The sequence below is a fragment of the Bufo gargarizans genome, chromosome 4 (genome assembly GCF_014858855.1).
Source record: "Bufo gargarizans isolate SCDJY-AF-19 chromosome 4, ASM1485885v1, whole genome shotgun sequence".
Lineage (NCBI taxonomy): Eukaryota > Metazoa > Chordata > Amphibia > Anura > Bufonidae > Bufo > Bufo gargarizans.
Window position 1 is genome coordinate 471,124,947 of NC_058083.1, and position 26,513 is coordinate 471,151,459.

Consider the following 26,513-nt stretch of genomic DNA (forward strand, 5'->3'; position numbering starts at 1 on the left):
AATACACCCTTTATTACACATAAAGGAGGGCATCATACACACCCTTGAAAAATTATCATTGATGGCCTGCTGGTGACCCTCAAAAACATTAGGAGCAAAAAAGTTAATTGACCCGGTCAGCACAGGCTACCAAGAAAGAATTACCAATTGCTAATCGTAATGTTCCTTTGGGTTCCAGAGAACGTCACATAGCAGAGTTAGCGCAGGGAATGGCGGTCAGCATTTGTTGCATTTACATTATGGAACTGTACCACAACTACAAGCTGCTGTCTGACTATCTTGGATTTCTATTGTCTACCCCAAAGAAAGATCTAGGGAAAACAGCACATACAATCAAAAAAAGGAATACAATTGCAATTCCTCCAGGTCCCAAATGCGAAAGGGTCTAATATCTCCTGAAAAGGCATCTGCAAGGGAGAGATGAGAAAATGGAGTCAAGCCTGACATATTTTTTTTAAAAACATTGAAATATTTACCCCTGTGCCACTATATAAAAACCAGAATCCTGTTAAAAACACATGCGTGAAAGATTCACAACTGAAGGAAACCAAATTATGTTTCCTTCCAAGTCTGAAACATAGAAAATATTATACCATGTCAGCTGACCCCCCAAAAAAATTGTAGGCGAGAGCCTGCAGGTGAGCTGACCATCCCTGAAGAGGGACATGAGGATATCTTATGCACTGATCCCCAAACTCTTAAGCCTCCAAATTCAGAAGAAGATGACGGGGGGAATGGCAATTAGTGTTTCACTTGGTGGATGATGGGGATGAGACACAGTTGTCAATAAGTAGGGTCTTGTTAGGTAAACACAAGTCAGGAGGATGACCAGAGTGAGGATGTGGATTTGGAGATGGGGGACGATGACATCACTGACCCAACCTGGGAAGGTGGAAAGCCAAGCGAGGACAGCAGGACAGAGGGGGAGGGATCCACAGCACCGCAACAGGCTGGAAGAGGCTGTGTGGTGGCAAAAGTGAGAAGGTGGGCCACAATAAACAGGCCCGCAACTGTTCTCCCTTTTGCAAATCTCCCTTGACAAGGGGTAGGTGTTCCGCTGTCTGGGGCTTTATTGAGGAAGGTGGGGAAGATAAAAGAATTGGAATTTGCCAACTGTAACTGTGCTATACCTAAATAAGAACTCAACATTTCATAAATAACAATACCCATAACATATTTTACATCCTATTAATAAACTAACTGAAAACATAACAATAAACACTCAAACACGGGAACATAATGGGGGAAGACTGTACACTGGAGGCTAAATTAGTAGGGATGGGAACAGTAGCAACCTCAACCCCACCAGCATGATCCGCCACATGGCATCACAGGACCCTAATTCGTGGGCTGAACCCCTGGGTCCACAATTAGTGTCTGTGGGTCACAACACTGCCTCCTTTTCTCCCCCTGTGTTACGTGCTGGCCAATCCTCTGTCCTAGACGCATGCCTGGATGACTCCCGCCCTGCAGCTGGGCCTTCGCAAGCACCATCTGCTAGCACATCCACTTCTGTGTCCAAGCACATCGTACAGGCCTTTGATCATAAGCGCCAATACCCCGCCACCCACCCACAGACTATAGCACTAAATGCGCATCTTTAAAAATTTGTAGGCATGGAAATGTTACTATATAGGCCTGTCGACACTGAGGCCGTCCCCGCATTACACCAGCAATTGTGTGTGCGTCCCGTAACATCACCCGTGCCCTGACCAACGCAGTTATTGGGAAGGTCCACTTAACGACGGACACATGGACAAGTGTGCTTTTGGCCAGGGACGCTACATTTCCGTTACGGCACACTGGGTGAACCTTGGGTAGGCCGTTAGAGAGTCGGACCCTGGGATGGCACAGGTGCCACCGACGCCAAGGATTGAAAGGGCACTACTGCCACCAGGATTTCTGCCACCACCTACATTAGTGGCAGCAACCCCCCCCCCCCCCATCCGTCTTCTCCTCCGCCTCCACTGCAAACTCTGAATTCTCATGGGGAAAGGCAGGACAACACTCTACAAGGCCTGGGACAGTTTTATGACACCCCGCCAGCACCCTCACCCTGATGCGCGACCTAGTGTTACAAGGAGGGAAACATTGTGGAAGATTGTGAAGGAGTACATAGCAGACCGTGTCAGCATCCTCGGTAATCCCTCTGTACCTTACAACTATTGGGTGTCCAAGCTGGACACGTGGCACAAACTTGCACTCTATGCCTCAGAGGTGTCGGGATGCCCTGCCGCCAGCGTTTTGTCAGAGCGGCTATATAGTGCTGCTGGGGGCATAATAACTGAGAAGCGTATCCGTCTGTCAACTAAAAATACTGATAGGTCGACTTAAAAAAAAAATGAACAAGGCCTTGATTGCCCCTGACTTCTCTACTCCACCAGAGGAAAACGGGTGAACAACAAGGCACTTTTAATGTGTTGTTTGTAAAGTACTGAATACACTGTATTCACATGCACCTCTGCCACCACCAAAAAGGGTATTTGGTTCAATCTTCCTTTTCTTGTCCTTCTCCTCCTCCATTATATCAACATGCTTTTTAGGCTGCCCTCGCTCATAATCAGTGATGGCCAGTTCGCCATGTTCGCCAACGAACACATGCGTGCTGCCATCTTAACTCACAAGTCCGACGATGCACAGGTAAGTCCTTGCCTGTGCACGAGCTGGTCTGAAACAAATGCAGTTCCGAGAACAGCCCGATGAAGGCCCCCGGCGGCTGTTCTCGGAACTGGGGGCTTACCTGTGCATTGCCGGACTTGTGAGCTAAGATGGTAGCCCGCATGTGTTCGTTGGCAAACACGGCGAACTGGCCATCACTGCTCATAATGTTTTATAGGGTCAGCGAAACCCTTGCACAGGTGCCAGGGGCGACACTCAGAGCCATCTCTGTGGGCACCCTTACTCTTGAAAAAGTCTATGGTGCACCAATATGCCTTACAGTTTTCCTGCCAATCATCAGCGTCGGGTATGCCATGAATGGCACAGGCAGCACATTGACTGTAGGCAGGCCACTATAGCTAAATAATAAGGAACATGGAAGATATACTATATTGGACTGTAGTATTCAGGGTAAATGATCGTGTGGGCACAATTCTCTGCTGAACTACTGTATATATGGTTGCGGCCTAAACGCAGACACAGATGTGACCAAAACTAGTGAAATTTGTCCCAAATAGAAATAAATCTATGCTGAATTACTGTATATAACGGTTGCGGCCTAAATTCACACACAGGTGAAACCCAAACTAGGGATTTTTGTCCCAAATAGAAAGAATTCTCTGCCGAATTATTGTATATATAGTTGTGGACTAAATTCACACACATAAGTTACCCAAACTAGTGAAATTTGTCCCAAATAGAAATGATTCTAGGCTAGAATACTGTATATAATGTTTGTGGATTGAGCGCGCACACAGATGTGGCACAAATTAGGTTAATTTCCCCAGAAAAATACATTTCTATGATAGAGCGGTGTGTAGCTCACTAGCAGGCACACTCTAGTGAATAAGCCAATTTTTAGAATTTCTGCTAAACACACTTTCTGATGGTGTACTGTAGATCTCACTGATATGTAATATTTTTTTCTTTTGAAAGCTTTTTGGTACTGAACACAGCGATTTTCCAGTCCTGCACTATCTGTCCCTTCCTGCAGATGCCAGTCCCCAATACTGCTGAATTTAACTCTTGTTAAAAAAAAAAACTAAAAAAAATGCTGCACTGCTGTCAAACACACACTTTAGTCCTGAAGAGGACTGTTTTGTCTTTCAAGAGCTTTTTGGGAGTTCAATCGTAATTTCAGCAAACCGCTATATGTCCCTGCCTACTGTCTGCTCTCCCAGACGCTAAATGATCCGAGCGTGGGACGTCGGCTCCTATATAAACTAGTACCACGTGTTCCGGCCAGCCAACCAGTGTAAGGCTTATAGATAACATGGCTATGGCATTACACTGGAGGGAATTACTTACCTGAATGCTGATTGGATGCTTCAGGAGGGGCCAAACAAACGTGCGGGGCGGAGACTCGAGCAATGCGACGAGCACACGTGGCATTCGGCCGAGTACCGCCACGTATCTCATGCTCACATCACTACTGCCATCTATTTGGTATTGGCACTGTTATGGGGGATCTGTGGATGACACTGTTATGAAGGATCTGTGGATGGCACCGTTATGGGGATCTGTGGATGATGCACTGTTATGGGGGACCTGTGGATGATGCACTGTTATGGGGGATGTGTGCTATGACACATAGGGCCATGAGGGGGGCCAGCATAAGATGCTATGTGTGAATGACACACATATAGCATATTATGCTGGTCCCCCTCATGGCCCTATGTGTCACAGCATTACTTTATTAATGTCCCCTCATGTGTTCTAAACCGCGCACATAACTGTCTTTGTATGCAAAGTCTTTCTTTACTGCTGAAACTATCCCTCTCCTATTGAAACTCCTAATGATAAAATCACCAGCCTCTGTACTCACTATGAATGCACTGCAACGAGCGGGCCGGCCGATGCCTGACTTCAGTCAGTTGCGCTAGCTGCTTCAATAATGATGTGGGAGGAGCATGATTGAGTGAGTAACGTTAGTCAAGCGCCGCTCGTTGCAGTGCATTCATAGTGAGTACAGAGGCTGGTGATTTTATCAAATAGGAGTTTCAATAGGAGAGGGATTGTTTCAGCAATAAAGAAAGACTTTGCATACAAAGACAGTTATGTGCGCGGTTTAGGACACATGACGGGACATTAATAAAGTAATGCTGTGACACATAGGGCCATGAGGGGGACCAGCATAATATGCTATATGCCTCCAGCCCCTCTCCCCTCCTCACACTGTAACTTATGTATCTCGGGCCGTGCTGTGCAGCATAGCGGCCGGCAATACATCAGTGTCAGCCACGTAAAAAGTCAACCATCGCTTTATGAGACGCACCGTGTGTCTTATAAAGCGAAAAAATAATCGCAGCATTTTTGGGTTGGCCAAATCGCAATCGCCGATTATCGCGATACGATTGCTTGGTGATATATCGTGCAGGCCTAATATATATAGTGTAAGGGGTCGCTTTTGGCACTTCAGCACCAGTACAAACAAACATAGCAAAATAAACACCTACCCGTCTAGGCACTACCTAATACATAGGTGGTCTCTACCTCAGCGCAGTTCACACACAGGGTACGATCCGGCTTTTCTCAGCCATACGGTCCAGCAGCCTCCTAGCTGTGACCACACTAGTACCTTTGGGGGATATGGTCCAGAAGTCCTCCTGACTCTGACCATACAAACCTCTTTCCTCAGTAATCGCTGGGCCCCTCAAAAACTCAGCGTTGTGGCTCCTCAGCCCTCCTGGCTGAGACCACACAGAGCCTCTGCAGGCTTCCGTTCCCAAGTCCTCTCTCTATAAAAGAAGAAATAGAAAAAGAGAGGAGGCAGCGCTTCGTGTGAAGAACCTTACAGCACTGTGTATAAGCACAGAAGCTACTGGTTATGCTTACCAGAAGGGGTTGTGAAAGGTCACAACGCCTCCGAATCGCTTGTCTGGATGATTACCCGTCCAGTTTACGGGAAAAAGAAGAAGAAGACTGCGTCTGCTGCCCCCGGTCCGTATCCCTTGCCGTGGTTGCGGTTGTCAGGATAAGTTGTATGCAGAGAAATGATGAAAAAATCTGACCATTCTCGGTGGCGCTGGTGCAGTAAGGACTCGATGCTCAGAAGGTACCAATCAAGGTAATCTTTTTATTAGAATAGGTCTACGCGTTTCGGGGGTAGGAACTCCCCCTTCCTCAGGACAATAAAACTTATTACATTAAAAATACAGTGTATCCAGTCCATTTTATACACTTAGTTTGGGCGCAATGTGTGCAAATCACATGGGTGGAGAGGGGACTGGGGGCGTGTTTTCCCTGTTGCTAGGGAACCGGACACTCCCCCAGTGCTAGGTAGCCAATTGTGTTGCCTTTCAGGTTGGACTCGTGTCTTGTGACGTATTGTGGGCGTGTTTTAGTGCGATACTTGTACCAATTGTATTCGGTGTCTGTATGACGTTTTTTGGGGCGGCATCTGGATGACGCGGCCGGGAACGCCCCTCTATGATGTCAGTGGGCCGGTCTTTCTTCACGGCGTCTGTACTACATGACGGGAGGAGTGGTGCTCGGCTGACATATTGTCTCCAGCTTATCACTGGTTCGGGTGGGCTGGTCTTTAGATGATGTCATGGCTCCTATTGCAGATCCTTATTGGATAGTGTTGCGGCAGGTCCGGCCCATTGGTGACCTCAGTGGGCCTGTCTCATGACAAGGAATCTGGATACTATCGAGGGCGGAGTCTGCCTGCGGTCATGTGGTTTTGTTTATCATCCCTATAGTCAGCTGACTGCTGTTGTACTCCTGCATCTACTGTCATCGGGGGTGAGCAAAGTGGTTTTTCTTCGTCATCGGAGATAGGAAAAAACGATTTTGCGGCTTATTCATTGTGGGGTTGTTTGTATTTGAGAAGGCCGCATGTCGTAGTATAATGTTGAGACTCAAAAAGCAGATTTTGAGTGTGGAAATTTTGGGAGGGTATATGTGTATGAGGGACCAGTCTCCGTTTAGTGTGTTGTTTTGGATGATAGAATGAGTTAAAAGACAGGAACCATTAAAAATAGACCCATAAGCACGTATATATGTGTGTGCTCTCAGCCCAGGTGCTGCATACATATATGATTTAGTGGGTTGGTGACTAAATACATACTTAAATTGATGAATAAATAAAATAAAATAAAATAAATAAGTAGATGAACTAAATTAAATCGCTAGATAGTTAGCTAAGTGGATGTGCGTATATCTACATGCATACTTATACATATACATATATATCCGCCTACGTATATATGTGAGAGAAGACACATGTGTATCTATACTCAGCATCTTTTTTAAATTAATAAAATTCATACGGGTCAGTTATGATTTTTATGTATATAAATATATATAGAATCCATGTAAAATATATATATTAAAATATCAGATGCTTGAAAAAGGCTCAAGAGCAGAGCCGAAACGTTGCACCTGGGTGAATAAAGGTTCACTTTTTTTTCTTCTGTTGGAGTGCCGCTCATTTTTCTGGATTTACACATCGGGGTAAGAAGCCTATTCCCCTAGGGACGTGCACCCTACCTTTTGTAACAAAAAGCACCAGTGCCGCCATTTTTTCTTGAATTAAAATATATATAAATATATACAAATATATATAAAAGGATGGGAGTCCCATGTAATGGAGTTTTTTCCTGTATATCCATGTGTGATCCTTTATATCTATATGGTATAGTAATATTACTGTTGCTGGTCTGGTTCTATTATTATCATGTGAATACTTGATACTTTCTGTTTAGTAGTCGTAAGATAAAATGGGGGATTACAGGATGGTCTCGCTTATTTCATTAAGCCCGTATGGGGTCAGTGTGTCTAATTGGTATATCCAGTAGATCTCTCTTCTCTGGAGGCTGCTGAATCTGTTGGAAGGGTTATCTGGGATGAAGTCTATGGGTGTGATTTTTAGTGTGTGTTGGCTTTTTTCTGGTGTTGTGGCGCAGTGTCGTGAGATGCTGTGTTTTGGGCAGAGTTTTTGTATGTTGTGTCTGTGTTGATTGAGTCTGCAATGTAGTTCCTGTGTTGTCCGCCCCACATACTGAAGTCCACATTTGCATTCTATGAGGTAAATTACATAGCTGCTCTTACAGTTTAGGTGATGTTTTATTGGAAACATGGCCCCATTTTTTGTTGAGATAAAATTCTTGATGTTGTGTGTGATTGTGTTACAACAGAGGCACCGTTTTGTCCCACATTTGAAACTGCCTGCTGGCTCTTTTTTAGGTTCTTTTGGGATTTTTATATTCTTTTTTGCTAGGGGCTAGCGCAGAGCTCACAGCCTGGGAGGTCATTTTCTCCCAGGCTGTGAGCTCTGCGATGCGATTGGCCAGCGCTACAGCAGAACAAGGGAAGACTCCGCCTACTATAACTTAGTGACCGAAGATACTGGAGGGCATAGCGAAAGAACGGAGCGGCGCCCAGGGATAATAGTAAGTGCAGTGAGATCCCGGGCGCCGCTCTCCATGTCTGTAGAGTTCACATTGTCAGGATCGGTGAAAGGTCCTCTTTAATTAGTGTTGTTGACAAACTCCATAGGTCTCCAACGGTCCTTCCAGGACAGGAACGGAGGGGGATGGAGGTAGTCCCCCTTTTAAATTGATCCTGAATTAAATTTACTCATTCCATTCTGAAACATAAATTTACTAATAATGGTGGCAATGGTAACAATTTTTCAATATGAAAGAAATGGTGTCATCACATAGATTGTTAGGGCAAAACCATACTAAACAAAGTTTAAAGGAGATTTCCAGGATTACTATGGTTTTTAACAGATATGCAGTAACAGCTGCCATAGATCACATATATAAATCTGGGCCACCATGTTGCGGTCCTGTAACTGGCATTGGTAAATAAAGAGTATCTAAAATATCTATAGAAATATAGAGTTCAGGCAGGTATAAAATAACAAGACACATAATATATAGTACTTGAAAAGTAAGAGCTTTTATTTAAAATTTAGAATCTTTAGAATGTAAGCATAAAATATATCTCCTTTTTTAAAAACTGAAAATAAAAGAAAGCAGTCTATTATTACATTGTAGAATGATACACGTGTAAAAGTCAGAATTAGCGTTTCCTTCTCATAAATTTTTTTGCTTCCGTTAACAGCTCCTTCACATCTTCACTATCTTTATCCCCTGAATCGGGCATCCAGTCTGAATCTTCATCTGTGATGTCAAAATCCTCATCTTCATCATCATCAATGAAGCTGTCTTCTAAATCATAATCATTTGATTCTCCATCATCATCACTGTCACCATCCAAAAGACTTCTTTTGGCTAGGAAACAAGGGAAATAATTTTAAATTGTAAGAATTTATAAATGGTAACTCAACTTCACCCGACTCCTTAAAGGAGTTTTTCAGGAATAATAAAAAATTAAAGGGGTTTTTCGATTTTTTTTTTTTAACTGATGACCTATCCTATACTCCTCTGTCTTCCAAGTGACACATCCCATTGAAGCCAGTTATTGGCTGCAGCGGTGCAAGTAACCATGTCCCAGTCGGAAGAAAAGCTGGAAACCGAAACATGAAGGAAAAGTAGTCAGCAAACAGGACCAAAGCAGCGAGGAGCAGGCATGTATGAATTGTTCAATATGCAATGTAGGCTAGGGACCTTCAGTGATTATTCTTGAACACCACTTTAAGATGATTTGTCAACTCTCTTAACAAGTTTGAAAGGAATGTGTCATCTCAGACTTTGGTGGCATATCACTAGGATACCACCTCTGGGACCCGCTCCTATCTCCAGAATAGGCGACTGAAATAAAGCGCGGCTATTTTCTGAATTCCCATAGAAGTGAATGGAGAGTGCACTGCACGTGCGCAGGCCATCTCTCTATTCATCTCTATGGGACTGCCCAAAATAGCTAGTGCACGGCTATTTTCGGGGTCCCCATACAAGTGAAGGGAGGGCAGCTGCGCTTGCGCTGTGTGCTCTCCTTCACTTTCTGGAGATAGGAGCAGGTGCTAGAGGTGTGAACCCACTTTTTTGACATTGGTGGCATATCCCTAGGATGATATAACCAAAAAAGAACCGAACCATTAACCCCATAAGGAATGAGGAGAACATTCATAAAATATATGAAGTTTATTAAGACATAAAATAAACATACAATAACAAAAGGCACTAGGTACTGGGAGGATGGGGCGCCCCATGTATCGGAGCCACAAACCCTCACCATCACATATACCGTACTGACAAGGGAATGTGCCAAGAATACCGGGTGCTGAATCACACTAGCATGGGTGAGATGAAAACTCACCCAAAGTAACATACAGGTCCTTCTCAAAAAATTAGCATCTTGTGATAAAGTTCATTATTTTCTGTAATGTACTAATAAACATTAGAATTTCATATATTTTAGATTCATTACACACCAACTGAAGTAGTTCAAGCCTTTTATTGTTTTAATATTGATGATTTTGGCATACAGCTCATGAAAACCCAAAATTCCTATCTCTAAAAATTAGCATATTTCATCCGACCAATAAAAGAAAAGTGTTTTTAATACAAAAAAAGTCAACCTTCAAATAATTATGTTCAGTTATGCACTCAATACTTGGTCGGGAATCCTTTTGCAGAAATGACTGCTTCAATGCGGCGTGGCATGGAGGCAATCAGCCTGTGGCACTGCTGAGGTGTTATGGAGGCCCAGGATGCTTCGATAGCAGCCTTAAGCTCATCCAGAGTGTTGGGTCTTGCGTCTCTCAACTTTCTCTTCCCAATATCCTACAGATTCTCTATGGGGTTCAGGTCAGGAGAGTTGGCAGGCCAATTGAGCACAGTAATACCATGGTCAGTAAACCATTTACCAGTGGTTTTGGCACTGTGAGCAGGTGCCAGGTCGTGCTGAAAAATGAAATCTTCATCTCCATAAAGCTTTTCAGCATATGGAAGCATGAAGTGCTCCAAAATCTCCTGATAGCTAGCTGCATTGACCCTGCCCTTGATAAAACACAGTAGACCAACACCAGCAGCTGACATGGCACCCCAGACCATCACTGACTGTGGGTACTTGACACTGGACTTCAGGCATTTTGGCATTTCCCTCTCCCCAGTCTTCCTCCAGACTCTGGCACCTTGATTTCAGAATGACATGCAACAGTCCAGTGCTGCTTCTCTGTAGCCCAGGTCAGGCGCTTCTGCCGCTGTTTCTGGTTCAAAAGTGGCTTGACCTGGGGAATGCGGCACCTGTAGCCCATTTCCTGCACACGCCTGTACACGGTGGCTCTGGATGTTTCTACTCCAGACTCAGTCCACTGCTTCCGCAGGTCCCCCAAGGTCTGGAATCGGTCCTTCTCCACAATCTTCCTCAGGGTCCGGTCACCTCTTCTCGTTGTGCAGCATTTTCTGCCACACTTTTTCCTTCCCACAGACTTCCCACTGAGGTGCCTTGATACAGCACTCTGGGAACAGCCTATTCGTTCAGAAATTTCTTTCTGTGTCTTACCCTCTTGCTTGAGGGTGTCAATGATGGCCTTCTGGACAGCAGTCAGGTCGGCAGTCTTACCCATGATTGCGGTTTTGAGTAATGAACCAGGCTGGGAGTTTTTAAAAGCCTCAGGAATCTTTTGCAGGTGTTTAGAGTTAATTAGTTGATTCAGATGATTAGGTTAATAGCTCGTTTGGAGAACCTTTTCATGATATGCTAATTTTTTGAGATAGGAATTTTGGGTTTTCATGAGCTGTATGCCAAAATCATCAATATTAAAACAATAAAAGGCTTGAACTACTTCAGTTGGTGTGTAATGAATCTAAAATATATGAAAGTCTAATGTTTATCAGTACATTACAGAAAATAATGAACTTTATCACAATATGCTAATTTTTTGAGAAGGACCTGTATAACTAAATGCAAATCACAGATGTACTAAATATCCCCGATCACACACGCCATAGCTGCCAGCCAAAAAGAGCGGCTGGGGCCTGCCCTTGATATAGAGCAGGAGGCCCGGTCACAGAGGCAGTTGCAACGATGGCGTGTGTGAAAAGTAACCACAAAATAGAAAGACTGAGTAAAGACACTATGTTATGCATAAGTTACCCATGACGTGTAAAGGCACTAAGTATCAAAGCAAAGCTGCACCTAGACGTGCGTTTTGCCACGAAAGGGCTTCGTCAGGAGGTAGTACATCTCACCCAAGCTAGACCCCAGTGTATCTATGCACTTTATTTTAGGTTTCCTATTGGTTGGTCTAAATATCCCTAGGATGAGACATCTTTAAGTATATACTAGGACATTAAATTAACCACCTCCGGACCGCCTAACGCAGATCTGCGGTCCGGAGGCGGCAGCTCTGCGCAGAGTGACGCATATACGCGTCATCTTGCGAGAGCCGTGACTTCCTGTGAACGCGCGCACACAGGCGCGCGCGTTCACAGGAACGGAAGGTAAGAGACAGGATCTCCAGCCTGCCAGCGGCGATCGTTCGCTGGCAGGCTGGAGATGTGATTTTTTTTAACCCCTAACAGGTATATTAGACGCTGTTTTGATAACAGCGTCTAATATACCTGCTACCTGGTCCTCTGGTGGTCCCTTTTGTTTGGATCGACCACCAGAGGACACAGGTAGCTGTGTAAAGTACCACAAAACACTACACTACACCCCCCCCCCGTCACTTATTAACCCCTTATGAACCCCTGATCACCCCCCTGTCAGGCTCCGTTCAGACGTCCGTATGATTTTTACGGATCCACGGATACATGGATCGGATCCGCAAAACACATACGGACGTCTGAATGGAGCCTTACAGGGGGGTGATCAATGACAGGCGGGTGATCACCTCATATACACTCCCTGATCACCCCCCTGTCATTGATCACCCTCCTGTCAGGCTCCGTTCAGACGTCCGTATGATTTTTACGGATCCACGGATCGGATCCGCAAAACACATACGGACATCTGAATGGAGCCTTACAGAGGGGTGATCAATGACAGGCGGGTGATCACCCATATAGATTCCCTGATCACCCCCCTGTCATTGATCATAGTTTTAAATTAGAGGGGCAAAGGTTTAAAAGTAATATCAGGAAGTATTACTTTACTGAGAGAGTAGTGGATGCATGGAATAGCCTTCCTGCAGAAGTGGCAGCTGCAAATACAGTAAAGGAGTTTAAGCATGCATGGGATAGGCATAAGGCCATCCTTCATATAAGATAGGGCCAGGGGCTATCCATAGTATTTAGTATATTGGGCAGACTAGATGGGCCAAATGGTTCTTATCTGCCGACACATTCTATGTTTCTATCACCCCCCTGTCATTGATCACCCCCCTGTCAGGCTCCGTTCAGACGTCCGTATGATTTTTACGGATCCACGGATCGGATCCGCAAAACACATACGGACGTCTGAATGGAGCCTTACAGGGGGGTGATCAATGACAGGGGGGTGATCACCCCATACAGACTCCCTGATCACCCCCCTGTCATTGATCACCCCCTGTAAGGCTCCATTTAGACATTTTTTTGGCACAAGTTAGCGGAAATAGATATTTTCTTTTTCTTTTTCTTACAAAGTCTCATATTCCACTAACTTGTGTCAAAAAATCAAATCTCACATGAACTCACCATACCCCTCACAGAATCCAAATGCATACATTTTTTTAGACATTTATATTCCAGACTTCTTCTCACGCTTTTGGGCCCCTAAAATGCCAGGGCAGTATAACTACCCCACAAGTGACCCCATTTTGGAAAGAAGACACCTCAGGGTATTCCGTGAGGGGCATGGCGAGTTCCTAAAATTTTTTATTTTTTGTCACAAGTTAGTGGAATATGAGACTTTGTAAGAAAAAAATAAAATAAAAAATAAATCATCATTTTCCGCTAACTTGTGACAAAAAATAAAAAGTTCTATGAACTCACTATGCCCATCAGTGAATACCTTAGGGTGTCTACTTTCCGAAATGGGGTTATTTGTAGGGTGCTTGTACTGTCTGGGCATTGTACAACCTCAGGAAACATGACAGGTGCTCAGAAAGTCAGAGCGGTTTCAAAAAGCGGAAATTCACATTTTTGTACCATAGTTTGTAAACGCTATAACTTTTACCCAAACCATTTTTTTTTTTATCAAAGACATTTAGAACAATAAATTTAGCGAAAAATTTATATATGGATGTCGGTTTTTTTGCAAAATTTTACAACTTAAAGTGAAAAATTTCATTTTTTTGCAAAAAAATTGTTAAATTTTGATTAATAACAAAAAAAGTAAAAATGTCAGCAGCAATGAAATACCACCAAATGAAAGCTCTATTAGTGAGAAGAAAAGGAGGTAAAATTCATTTGGGTGGTAAGTTGCATGACCGAGCAATAAACGGTGAAAGTAGTGTAGTGCAGAAGTGCAAAAAGTGGCCTGGTCATTAAGGGGGTTTTAGCTAGCGGGGTTAAAGTGGTTAATATTCTGGAGAACTCAGAGTTGTGCCGTTTCTTTGTTATTCCTCCTGGAAATAAATGAATAAATCGACAACTGAATGTTACCATATCTCTTGTCAATAGGTTGTGTCCCTACAAACTCTGAAATTGACCAATCAGTGCTGACAGTGTTAGGCTCCATTCAGACGTCCGTAGCGTGTTTTGCGGATCCACGGTTCAGCAAAACATGGACAGCGGCAATGTGCGTTCTGCATTTTGCGGACCGCACATTGCCGGCACTAATAGAATATGCCTATTCTTTTCCACAATTGCGGACAAGAATAGGGCATGTTCTATTTTTTTCGGAAACTGAATTGCGGACCCGGAACTGCGGGTCCGCAATTCCGTATCCGGGCAGCACATCGTGCTGCCCCATAGAGATGAATGGGTCCGCAATTCCGGAATGAAATTGCGGACTTGTGAATGGACCCTTAGGATAGTTCAGGGATGGGCAAACTGCAGCTCTCCAGCTGTTGTAAAACTACAACTTACAGCAGGGCATGATGGGATTTGTAGTTTTACAACAGCTGGAGAGCCGCAGTTTGCCCATCACTGGGCTAGTGTATTCATACAGAAGAGATAACAGGGGGAAGGCACAATGCACAGCTAAAGAGGTTGTCCGAGATCATTAATGATCTTTCTTTGGTCATCAATTTTCTAATCCTGGCAACCACTTTAAAGGCTCTTGCACCTGAAAGTATTTTTTTTCTGTGTCTGTTGCGGGTTTTTTCGGCCTGTATGCGCAACCATTCACTTGAATAGGTCCGCAAAAAATGGAAACTAGTGTGCATTCTGTTACCGTATGTCGGCTCTGCAAAAACATAGAACATGTCCTATTATTGTCTGCATTACGGACAAGGATAGGACTGTTCTATTAGGGGCCGCTATGTTCCGCAAAATGCTGAATTAACACGGCTAATTTTTGTGTTTTGCAGATGTGCAATTTGCAGGCCATAAAACACCCAACGGTTGTGTGCATGCGCCTTAAAGGGAATCTGTCACCCTGATTTTGGACTATTATCTACAGGAATACATGAGTAGTACTGCAGATAAGGAGCCCAGATCACATTTTTTTTTTTTTTCCCTAATGCCCCCGGTTCCCCCGCTGTCAGCGCTCAAAGCTGCACTGAAATACACAATCCAGACTGCAGTCCTCACAATTAATTTCAACACAGCTCTGAGCGCTGACGGCAGGAGAACAGGGAGCAGTAGGAAAGTAAGAAATAGTGATCTGAATAGTGAACTCCATATCAGAAGTACTATTACCCAGTACTATTACAAAACTAGGATGACGGATTCCCTTTAAGGCCTTATTCACTAGTTGAGTTATACAGTATATGTTTTTTTTGCTGCAGTTTTGAACCATTACTGAAAAGTATAGAACAATATGCTATTAAATAGGTTGTCTCATCACAGACAATTGGGGCATATCACTAGGATATGCCCCCATTGTCTTATAGGTGCGGGTCCCAGTGAGAATGGAGACCAATAAGTGTTGGAGGGCGCACTATGCATGCCCAGCCGCCCTTCTTTCATTTTCGCTGGCTCAGCTATTTCCGTCAGGCCCATAGAAGTAAAAGGAAGCAGTGGCCGGTCATGTGCGTTGCGCTCCTATTCACTTCTATGGGGAGCGTGCTTGGTGGTGGCCGGACCGGGGTCCTCCAGCCATCACCTTGCAGGGCTCCATTCCTGATATAGGTGCGATATAAGACAATGGGTGTTTATCTTAGCGGTATGCCCCCATTGTCTGTGATGAGACAACCCCTTTAAGGTCTATACAAAGATGCTCCAGAATTTTTAATTTGTGGTGAATACAATAATTTGCTAGAACATGTCAGGAGAGCTAACCAGAGCAATCTGTGCCTGAAAAACATAAATGCAGAGAACATATCTAAAATCACTAGATGATGGCTGATTTTTCATTTCTGATCAGAGTGCTCCTTTAATCATCAACAGTTTGAGGTTTAAAAATCCCCAAATGTGTGTCTGATTTAAGATTATTACGCCTCAGGCACGGCCAGTTATAAGACTATAATGTGATGGGTGACATTTCAGTATTGAAATGCCAGATTGGTGCTCTGCATTAAGTAGATCCATGTACCTCCACACACAGGATTAAAGACAGGAGCCTGGAATCACTTAAAGTATAATGCTTTGCAAATCTAATTTGGTCAGAGAAATGTGGCTCATAACATTGATGGATGGGCCAGATATTTGCATTCTTATTTGGTCTTTGTTCTGGAAATTGTCACAGGAAGGAGTTCAGCCCTGAAATCCAGGGATGATGCACAGTTTGATCTGATCATTACATTTCCTAAAGAGAAAAAAATGTATTGCCTAAAGCAAAAATTCTATTTATTGCCTAATGACGCAAATTGGACGTATAAGCACATAAGGATATCATTACAATCACGAAAAAAGATCGGGAACACTGCAGGGAATTAATGCATGTGCCACGAATGTAACGATGTTACGAGGTGGCGTTCAGTTTAATTGCTTTGCACTATTTATTTGTTCATTAGATGGTCAACAAGAATTAGCACAAGCACATAGTCGGAACCGTATCAATGAATAGGTGTACAATAATGTCTTCTCGGTTTACTACAGTTATCAATTTATGTCATTAGGACCGATTCTAGTGCTCTGGCGTTAAAGGGAACCTGTCACCATGAAAATGCAGTGCAATCTGCAGGCAGCATGTTATAGAGCAGGCGGAGCTGAGCAGATTGATATATTGTTTATGGGAAAAGAGTCAGTATAATTGGTCATTTATAGTTCTTCTTATTCTATGATAATGAGTCATGTGGGCGGTCCTATCTGTGCATGCACACTCACACAGGGGAATCTGTCAGTCACTCAGTAGGACCGCCCACATGACTCCTTAGCAAAGAATTAAATGACAAGTTATATTGAATCTTTTCCAACTAAACTATATTATGAATCTGCTGAGCTCCCCCATTCTGGCTGTTGGAGAGGGTCTTGAGCATCAATATGCTGAAAAACTATAAGGAAAAAAATAGAACATGTAAATAACAAATAAAAGCGGCCAAACTAGAGACCGAGAGATTAATTGCCAAAGAGAGTAAAACTAACCCTAAAATGTTCTTCAATTATATAAATGTTAAAAAGTATAAATCTATAGGTGTCGGCCCTTTAAAGAGTAATGAGGGGGGAGTTGCAGAGAGCGATGAGGAGAAAGCAAAGTTGTTAAATATTTTTTTCTCCAATGTATTCACTGAGTAAAATAAACTGTCAGATGACATGCTGAATGTGAAAATAAATTCCCCATTAAAAGTGTCCTGTCTGACCCACGAAGAAGTACAACAGCAACTTAAAAATATTAAAATAGACAAATCACCAGGACCAGATGGCATACACCCCCATATCCTAAGGGAATTAAGTAATGTCATAGCCAGACCCTTATTTCTGATATTTGTAGACTCTATACTGACAGGGAATGTCCCACAGGATTGGAGCATAGCAAATGTGGTGCCAATATTCAAAAAGGGTCCAAAAACAGAGCCTGGAAACTATAGGCCGGTAAGTTTAACATCTGTTGTGGGTAAACTGTTTGAAGGTTTTCTGAGAGATGCTATGTTAGAGCATCTCAATGGAAATAAGCAAATAACGCCATATCAGCATGGCTTCGTGAGGGATCGGTCATGCCAAACTAATTTAATCAGTTTCTATGAGGAGGTAGGTTCTAGACTTGACAGCGGCGAATCAATGGATGTCGTATATCTGGACTTCTTCAAAGCATTTGACACTGTACCACATAAAAGGTTAGTATATAAAATGAGAATGCTCGGACTGGGAGAAAACATCTGTAAGTGGGTAAGTAACTGGCTCAATGATAGAAAACAGAGGGTGGTTATTAATGGTACACACTCAGATTGGGTCACTGTCACTAGTGTGGTACCTCAGGGGTCAGTATTGGGCCCTATTCTCTTCAATATATTTATTAATGATCTTGTAGAAGGCTTGCATAGTAAAGTATCAATTTTCGCAGATGACACTAAACTGTGTAAAGTAATTTACACTGAAGAGGACAGTATACTACTACAGAGGGATCTGGATAGACTGGAGGCTTGGGCAGTGAAGTGGCAGATGAGGTTTAACACTGACAAATGTAAAGTTATGCACATGGGAAGGATTAATGCAATTCGCCCGTACATACAAACCGGATTCCAAAAAAGTTGGGACACTAAACAAATTGTGAATAAAAACTGAATGCAATGATGTGGAGATGGCAAATGTCAATATTTTATTTGTAATAGAACGTAGATGACAGATCAAACGTTTAATCCTAGTAAATGTATCATTTTAAAGGAAAAATACATTGATTCAAATTTTCACGGTGTCAACAAATCCCCAAAAAGTTGGGACAAGTAGCAGTAAGAGGCTGGAAAAAGTAAATTTGAGCATAACGAAGAGCTGGAAGACCAATTAACACTAATTAGGTCAAACATCATTGGGTATAAAAAGAGCTTCTCAGAGTGGCAGTGTCTCTCAGAAGCCAAGATGGGTAGAGGATCACCAATTCCCACAATGTTGCGCAGAAAGATAGTGGAGCAATATCAGAAAGGTGTTACCCAGCGAAAAATTGCAAAGACTTTGCATCTATCATCATCAACTGTGCATAACATCATCCGAAGATTCAGAGAATCTGGAACAATCTCTGTGCGTAAGGGTCAAGGCCGTAAAACCATACTGGATGCCCATGATCTCCGGGCCCTTAAACGACACTGCACCATAAACAGGAATGCTACTGTAAAGGAAATCACAGAATGGGCTCAGGAATACTTCCAGAAACTATTGTCAGTGAACACAATCCACCGTGCCATCCGCAGTTGTCAGCTGAAACTCTACAGTGCAAAGAAGAAGCCATTTCTAAGCAAGATCCACAAGCTCAGGCGTTTTGACTGGGCCAGGGATCATTTAAAATGGAGTTTGGCAAAATGGAAGACTGTTCTGTGGTCAGACGAGTCACGATTCAAAGTTCTTTTTGGAAATCTGGGACGCCATGTCATCCGGACCAAAGAGGACAAGGATAACCCAAGTTGTTATCAACGCTCAGTTCAGAAGCCTGCATCTCTGATGGTATGGGGTTGCATGGGTGCGTGTGGCATGGGCAGCTTGCATGTCTGGAAAGGCACCATCAATGCAGAAAAATATATTCAGGTTATAGAACATATGCTCCCATCCAGACGTCATCTCCTTCAGGGAAGACCCTGCATTTTTCAACAAGATAATGCCAGACCACATTCTGCATCAATCACAACATCATGGCTGCGTAGGAGAAGGATCCGGGTACTGAAATGGCCAGTCTGCAGTCCAGATCTTTCACCTATAGAGAACATTTGGCGCATCATAAAGAGGAAAGTGCAACAAAGAAGGCCCAAGACGATTGAACAGTTAGACGCCTGTATTAGACAAGAATGGGAGAGCATTCCTATTTCTAAACTTTAGAAACTGGTCTCCTCGGTCCCCAGACGTCTGTTGAGTGTTGTAAGAAGAAGGGGAGATGCCACACAGTGGTGAAAATGGCCTTGTCCCAACTTTTTGGGGATTTGTTGACACCATGAAATTCTGATTTAACATATTTTTCCCTTAAAATGGTACATTTTCTCAGTTTAAACTTTTGTTCCGTGATTTATGTTCTATTCTGAATAAAATATTAGAAGTTGGCACCTCCACATCATTGCATTCAGTTTTTATTCACGATTTGTATAGTGTCCCAACTTTTTGGGAATCCGGTTTGTACTAAATGGTAAAACACTCGGTAACACTGACATGGAAAAGGATCTAGGAATTTTAATAAACAGCAAACTAAGCTGCAAAAACCAGTGTCAGGCAGCTGCTGTCAAGGCCAATAAGATAATGGGTTGCATCAAAAGGGGCATAGATGCCCGTGATAAGAACATAGTCCTACCACTTTACAAATCACTAGTCAGACCACACATGGAGTACTGTGTACAGTTCTGGGTCCCTGTGAACTAAGCAGACATAGCAGAGCTGGAGAGGGTCCAGAGGAGGGCAACTAAAGTAATAACTGGAATGGGGCAACTACAGATTATCAAAATTAGGGTTATTCACTTTAGAAAAAAGACGACTGAGGGGAGATCTAATTACTATGTATAAATATATCAGGGGACAGTACAGAGATCTATCCCATCATCTATTTATCCCCAGGACGGTGACTGTGACGAGGGGACATCCTCGGCGTCTGGAGGAAAGAAGGTTTGTAGACAAACATAGAAGAGGATTCTTTACGGTAAGAGCAGTGAGACTATGGAGCTCTCTGCCTGAGGAGGTGGTGATGGTGAGTACAATAAAGGAATTCAAGAGGGGCCTGGATGTATTTCTGGAGTGTAATAATATTACAGGCTATAGCTACTAGAGAGGGATCGTTGATCCAGGGCCTAATCTGATTGCCTGATTACAGTCGGGAAGAAATTTTTATGCCCCTAAAGTGGGGAAAATTGGCTTCTACCTCAGTTTTTTTTTTTTTTTTGCCTTCCTCTGGATCAACTTGCAGGATGACAGGCCGAACTGGATGGACAAATGTCTTTTTTCGGCCTTATGTACTATGTTACTATGTTAATAGGGCATATAGACAAGGTTTGTCTTCCTGAGACAACCACTTGAAAGGGTTTATCCCACATAAAAACGTGTGGATAGGGCATAAGTATCTATCGGGGGGACTCACTGTTAAGATGCCCACTGATGATAAGAATGAGGTGTACAGGGGTGGGCTGGGAACTTAAAATTGCACTTGAAAAAAAATCCTAAAAGAGGTTCCATGCTGTGGGCGGGTCCAAATGGACAGAAGGCCAGCATTATTGTGGTGTAGCACAAATTACTGCTCCAGCAGAAGAAGATTCACAGTGCAGCACAAAATACTGCCACCCCCACTGCCGTATTCAACTGTATCATAGTCCTGAGGACGTTGATACAGCTAAATTCAGGACGGTACCTGAGGCTGCCAGCCAAGTGCATAAGTACCTGATGCTCCTAGCATGAAACTAGTGTGGGTCCAACACCCCCGCCGATCAGCTCTATGAGGAGACAGTGTGCATGTGCCGTCTCCCTTCTTTCTTCCTGTTCACTGCTGCTGTCCATGGTCTTTGCCATGGACAGCAGCGGACAGGAAGAGAGACGGCATGTGCACACCACGCGCAATCTCCTCATAGAGCTCATCGGCGGGGGTGCTGGGTGTCAAACAGATCTGATATTGATGACCTATCCTGAGGATAGGTCATTAATTGTAAATAATAGTAATAAAAATGGCTGTCTCACAGTAATTTGCACACAAATCCACCATTTAATATATAACACAATACATTAAAAACTATCTCTACATTTATACTGTCTAAAAAACACAATTCATATAGTCTATTTCATGAACAAGGCCCCTTTATGTAAAGCAGCGCAGACTGTAACAAGATCGTGAGTAATATATACAGCGAATGCTGTGAAAACCAATTGTGGATCAATGATAATATGCTGCGAATATATGTGCATAAGGAATGAGCTAATTGAAAATTGGCACTGCACATTCAAACGACATAACAGATCGTGAGGACGCTTTGCAAGTTCATAACTAATTAATAGAATTGTGTGAATGCAATTAAATAACAACTAATATCACTAACCACATGCTTAGAACGAAGAAAAAATAAGGAAAGCGTGTTTTTATTTCTATTTTTTGATACATGCGTGAGCTCCGCATTTAAAGGGACCTTGTTCATGAAATGGACAATATGAATTGTGTTTTTTAGACAATATAAATGTAGACATAGTTTTTAAATCTATTGTGTTATACAGTTGCAAGAAAAAGTATGTGAACCCTTTGGAATTATATGGATTTCTGCACAAATTGGTCATAAAATGTGATCTGATTTTCATCTAAGTCATAACAATAGACAATCACAGTCTGCTTAAACTAATAACACACGAAGAATTAAATGTCACCATGTTTTTATTGAACACACCATGTAAACATTCACAGTGCAGGTGGAAAAAGTATGTGAACCCTTGGATTTAATAACTGGTTGAACCTCCTTTGGCAGCAATAACTTCAACCAAACGTTTCCTGTAGTTGCAGATCAGACGTGCACAACGGTCAGGAGTAATTCTTGACCATTCCTCTTTACAGAACTGTTTCAGTTCAGCAATATTCTTGGGATGTCTGGTGTGAATCGCTTTCTTGAGGTCATGCCACAACATCTCAATCGGGTTGAGGTCAGGACTCTGACTGGGCCACTCCAGAAGGCGTATTTTCTTCTGTTTAATCCATTCTGTTGTTGATTTACTTCTATGCTTTGGGTCGTTGTCCTGTTGCAACACCCATCTTCTGTTGAGCTTCAGCTGGTGGACAGATGGCCTTAAGTTCTCCTGCAAAATGTCTTGATAAACTTGGGAATTCATTTTTCCTTCGATGATAGCAGTCCGTTCAGTCCCTGACGCAGCCAAGCAGCCCCAAACTATGATGCCCCCACCACCATACTTCACAGTTGGGATAAGGTTTTGATGTTGGTGTGCTGTGCCTCTTTTTCTCCACACATAGTGTTGTGTGTTTCTTCCAAACAACTCAACTTTCGTTTCATCTGTCCACAGAATATTTTGCCAGTACTGCTGTGGAACATCCAGGTGCTCTTGTGCAAACTGTAAACATGCAGCAATGTTTTTTTGGACAGCAGTGACTTCCTCTGTGGTATCCTCCTATGAAATCCATTCTTGTTTAGTGTTTTACATATCATAGATTCGCTAACTGGGATGTTAGCATATGCCAGAGACTTTTGTAAGTCTTTAGCTGACACTCTAGGGTTCTTCTTTACCTCAGTGAGCAATCTGCGCTGTGCTCTTGCAGTCATCTTTACAGGACGGCCACTCCTAGGGAGAGTAGCAGCAGTGCACATCAGGCAATGCTTCTTGTGAAAAGCAAACCCAGAACTGGTGTGTGTTTTTTATAGGGCAGGGCAGCTGTAACCAACACCTCCAATCTCATCTCATTGATTGGACTCCAGTTGGCGGACACCTCACTCCAATTAGCTCTTGGAGAGGTCATTAGTCTAGGGGTTCACGTACTTTTTCCACCTGCACTGTGAATGTTTACATGGTGCGTTCAATAAAAACATGGTAACATTTAATTATTTGTGTGTTATTAGTTTAAGCAGACTGTGATTGTCTATTGTTGTAGATGAAGATCAGATCACATTTTATGACCAATTTGTGCAGAAATCCATATCAATCCAAAGGGTTCACATACTTTTTCTTGCAACTGTATATTAAATGGTGGAATTGTGTGCAAATTACAAATTTTTTGGTTATAGCAATTGTGAGGGTGGTCAGTGGGCTGGGCTCCAGGGTAACTGATGAGCTTCCTCTACCATATTGGTAATTTTGCAGCATTAATAGTAAAAGCCCAGACAACCCCTTTAATTACTACTGGGAGCATGAGATCATTATGTATACATCTGGCGTCCATGTGGGTGGCCCTCAGGCCATCGGCACAATGCTATATTTCCCTGTGGAGGTGTCAGACTGTGCCTAGACAGAACAGAGTGGAAGTCATGCCAGAGAGAAGCAGAGTACAGCACTTGGCTATCTCCGGCAATCCCATGATTGAGTAAGAGTAGTAGTGCACACGTGTAACTTCCATTCTATTCACTCCGACACTTCATTCTTGTGATCGTTGGTGGTCCCAGCAGTCTGACCACCACTGATGAGATAGATCCCCTATTCTGTGAACAAAAGATGTCCTTATGAAGGGACAACCCCTTTAGAGTTTAGCCCAACATCTTTACATTACAGTTTCTAATTTTTGAGTCCCACAAACGACTGACTGATATGTCATAGTTATCTAGATTAACTGTCCTCATAAGGAAAACGCATGTAGGTAAACGTCTTCAAAAATGTAATCAACCCAACAAGATCTAAATTACCTGAACTACCTAATTGTTAGAATCAGGATGCAAGTCCTTAAAAAAAAAGGTAATTAAACGCCAAGTTAGGTTCCTTCAATTTATAAATCCCTCCTACTTCTGCACTTTGAAAATGTACAGAAAGATTCAGCATATTTTAAAGGGGTATTCCCACTGAGACATTTAAGGCATATTCACAGGATATGCAACAAATGTCCGATAGGTGCAGGTATCACCTCTGGGACTCTCACCTATTTTAAAAAAATGGAGCAGCTGCAGTAAACACATAGGTGGTCGCACATGACTGATCTCTCTATTCACTTCTGTGGGAGTTCAGAAATTAGCCAAGCATGCCTGCTCAGCTGTTTTCAGAAGCAATTGAAGAGAGCTGCACATACACAGCCATCCGTCCATTAATTGAATGCATGAGACGGGGCCCCAGAGGTGACATCTGTGCCTATTGGACATTTATGGAAATGTGGATATGCTCAAAAACATTCAGATGGGAATACCCCTCCAAATCTTTATTCTTAATTTACAAACCACTGGCACCAAATCTAAAAAGATTATTGCATGAAATAGGTTTCAAACACATGGGGTACAGGCAGATGAGTACCTTTTTTAGGATTTCTTTTCCTTAGTTTTCTCCCTGAAAAAAAAAAAAAAAAAACAGGATAAGAAATTTTACAGAACTGGAGAACAATACAGCAAAAACTGCGGCTCGGATGCGGACCCAAACAACGGTCGTGTGCATAAGGCCTAACACTACATGCGCACGACCGTATGTGTTTTGAAGTCCGCAAAAAAAACAACAGATGACGTTCTGTATGGCACCCCTTTTTTTTTTTTGCGGATCCATTGTAATAATGTCTATTCTTGTCCGCAAACTAGAAAAAAATAGGACATGCACTATTTTTTTGGCGGAGCAACGCAATGGACATACAGATGCGGACAGCACACTGTGGGGGGACCCATTGAAATGAATGGGTCCGCATCCTATCCAAAAAAAAAAAAGGAACGGACACGGAAACTAAATAAGGTTGTGTGCATGAGGCCTGAAGCAAATTCTCAGACGTCCCACACTTCACGTGAAGTGTAGTCAGTGTCGGACTGGGACAGCAACATGCAACTATTACCTGCTCACACAGAGGCAGACAGCAACAAGATGACTGATTATGGGGGTCTCTGCGACAACTTCAAAAAGGTGAGTCCCAGAGAAGAGGATACTGGCTGGCCTGTATCTATTCCTAGAAGCCATCTTAACCTTCCAGTGCATCTATAATAATTAAGTGGATAGTCTACCCAGTTTTTTTTTTTATATTGATATAGGTTATTTGAGATTCTGTGCTGGTGGACAGGGGGCTCACCTTTCTCAGGGACCCACCAGGGGGATTGCCATGTATGCCAGTCCGAGCCTGGGTGTAGCCCTCCCAAACATGACCACCAGTTCCCTGCATAACTGCCGCATACATTATGACTACATCTCTACCACCAGCAAGAAAAGGTGCTTTTGGTACCCAACAAGGGGGGTCAAGTTGGAAGTTAAAATGCAGATAACACTGGGCAGAAGCCCTTCTCTCATCTCAGGCTTCTGCCCGCTGCTCCACTTAATCCTTAGATGTTAATTCAAAGATTATCTGTCACAGAATTGTTATTAAATGTGGAATAAACATATTTACTAAAATAGATGTATGGAGAGGGGACATTTCCTCCTTAACCCTTTCTACCCCAGGTCAGTTTTCACCTTCCTGCCCAGGCCATTTTTTGCAATGTGTCACTTTATGTGGTAATAACTTTGGATCACTTTTATTCTGGCCATTCTGTTTTCTCGTGACCCATTGAACTTCAGGACAGTGGTAAATTTGAGTCAATATATTTTTTCTTTATCAATAAAAAAAAAATTCCCAAATGTACCCAAAATTTGGAAAAATTCCCAATTTAGAAAATTTTAATTTCTCTACCGGAGGCTTTTTAATTTTTTATTTATTTTTTGCTTTTTTTTCATTTTTCTTCCCTATTTTCTGTGAGCCATAACTTTTTCTTATATTTCCGGTCACATAGCTGTAGGAGGGCTCATTTTTTGCGGGACAAGTTGTACTTTCTAATGCCACCATTAATTATGGCATAAAATGTAGTGGGAAGCGGGAAAAAAATTCCAAATGGGATGGAATAGAAAAAAAATAAAAATAAAAATAAAACAATCCCTCCACGTTTTTATGGGTTTTGCTCCCACGGCGTTTCGTTAACGGCAAAAATCACTTATGCCCTTCACTCTCTGGATCAGTACAAATTACAACAATACCCCATATGTATAGGTTTTTTATGTATAAATAGTGTAAAAATCTATTAAAACTTTGATAACATATTATTTTTTTATCACCATATTCTGACCCTAATAACTTTTTTTTATACTTTACTGAGCTGTTTAGGGGCTCATTTTTTGCGGAACAATCTGTACTTTTTATTGATACAATTTTGGAGTGCGCGTGACTTTTTGATCACATTTTATAAAAAAAAAATTATAGAGCCGGTCAATACGGATATTGACCTA

At 42.7% G+C, this 26,513-nt stretch overlaps 1 protein-coding gene across 1 annotated transcript in view; it reads right to left on the reverse strand.

The window, feature by feature from the left end:
• Positions 1-8,538: 8,538 nt before the first annotated feature.
• Positions 8,539-26,513, reverse strand: part of APLF (aprataxin and PNKP like factor) — a 265,162-nt gene continuing 247,187 nt past the window's right edge. The window contains exons 11-12 of the mRNA XM_044291261.1: positions 24,579-24,611; positions 8,539-8,903 (exon numbers count right to left, since the gene is read on the reverse strand). Coding sequence (XP_044147196.1) covers positions 8,692-8,903; positions 24,579-24,611 — 245 coding nt within the window. The 3' untranslated portion in view covers positions 8,539-8,691. The remainder of the gene's footprint in view (positions 8,904-24,578; positions 24,612-26,513) is intronic.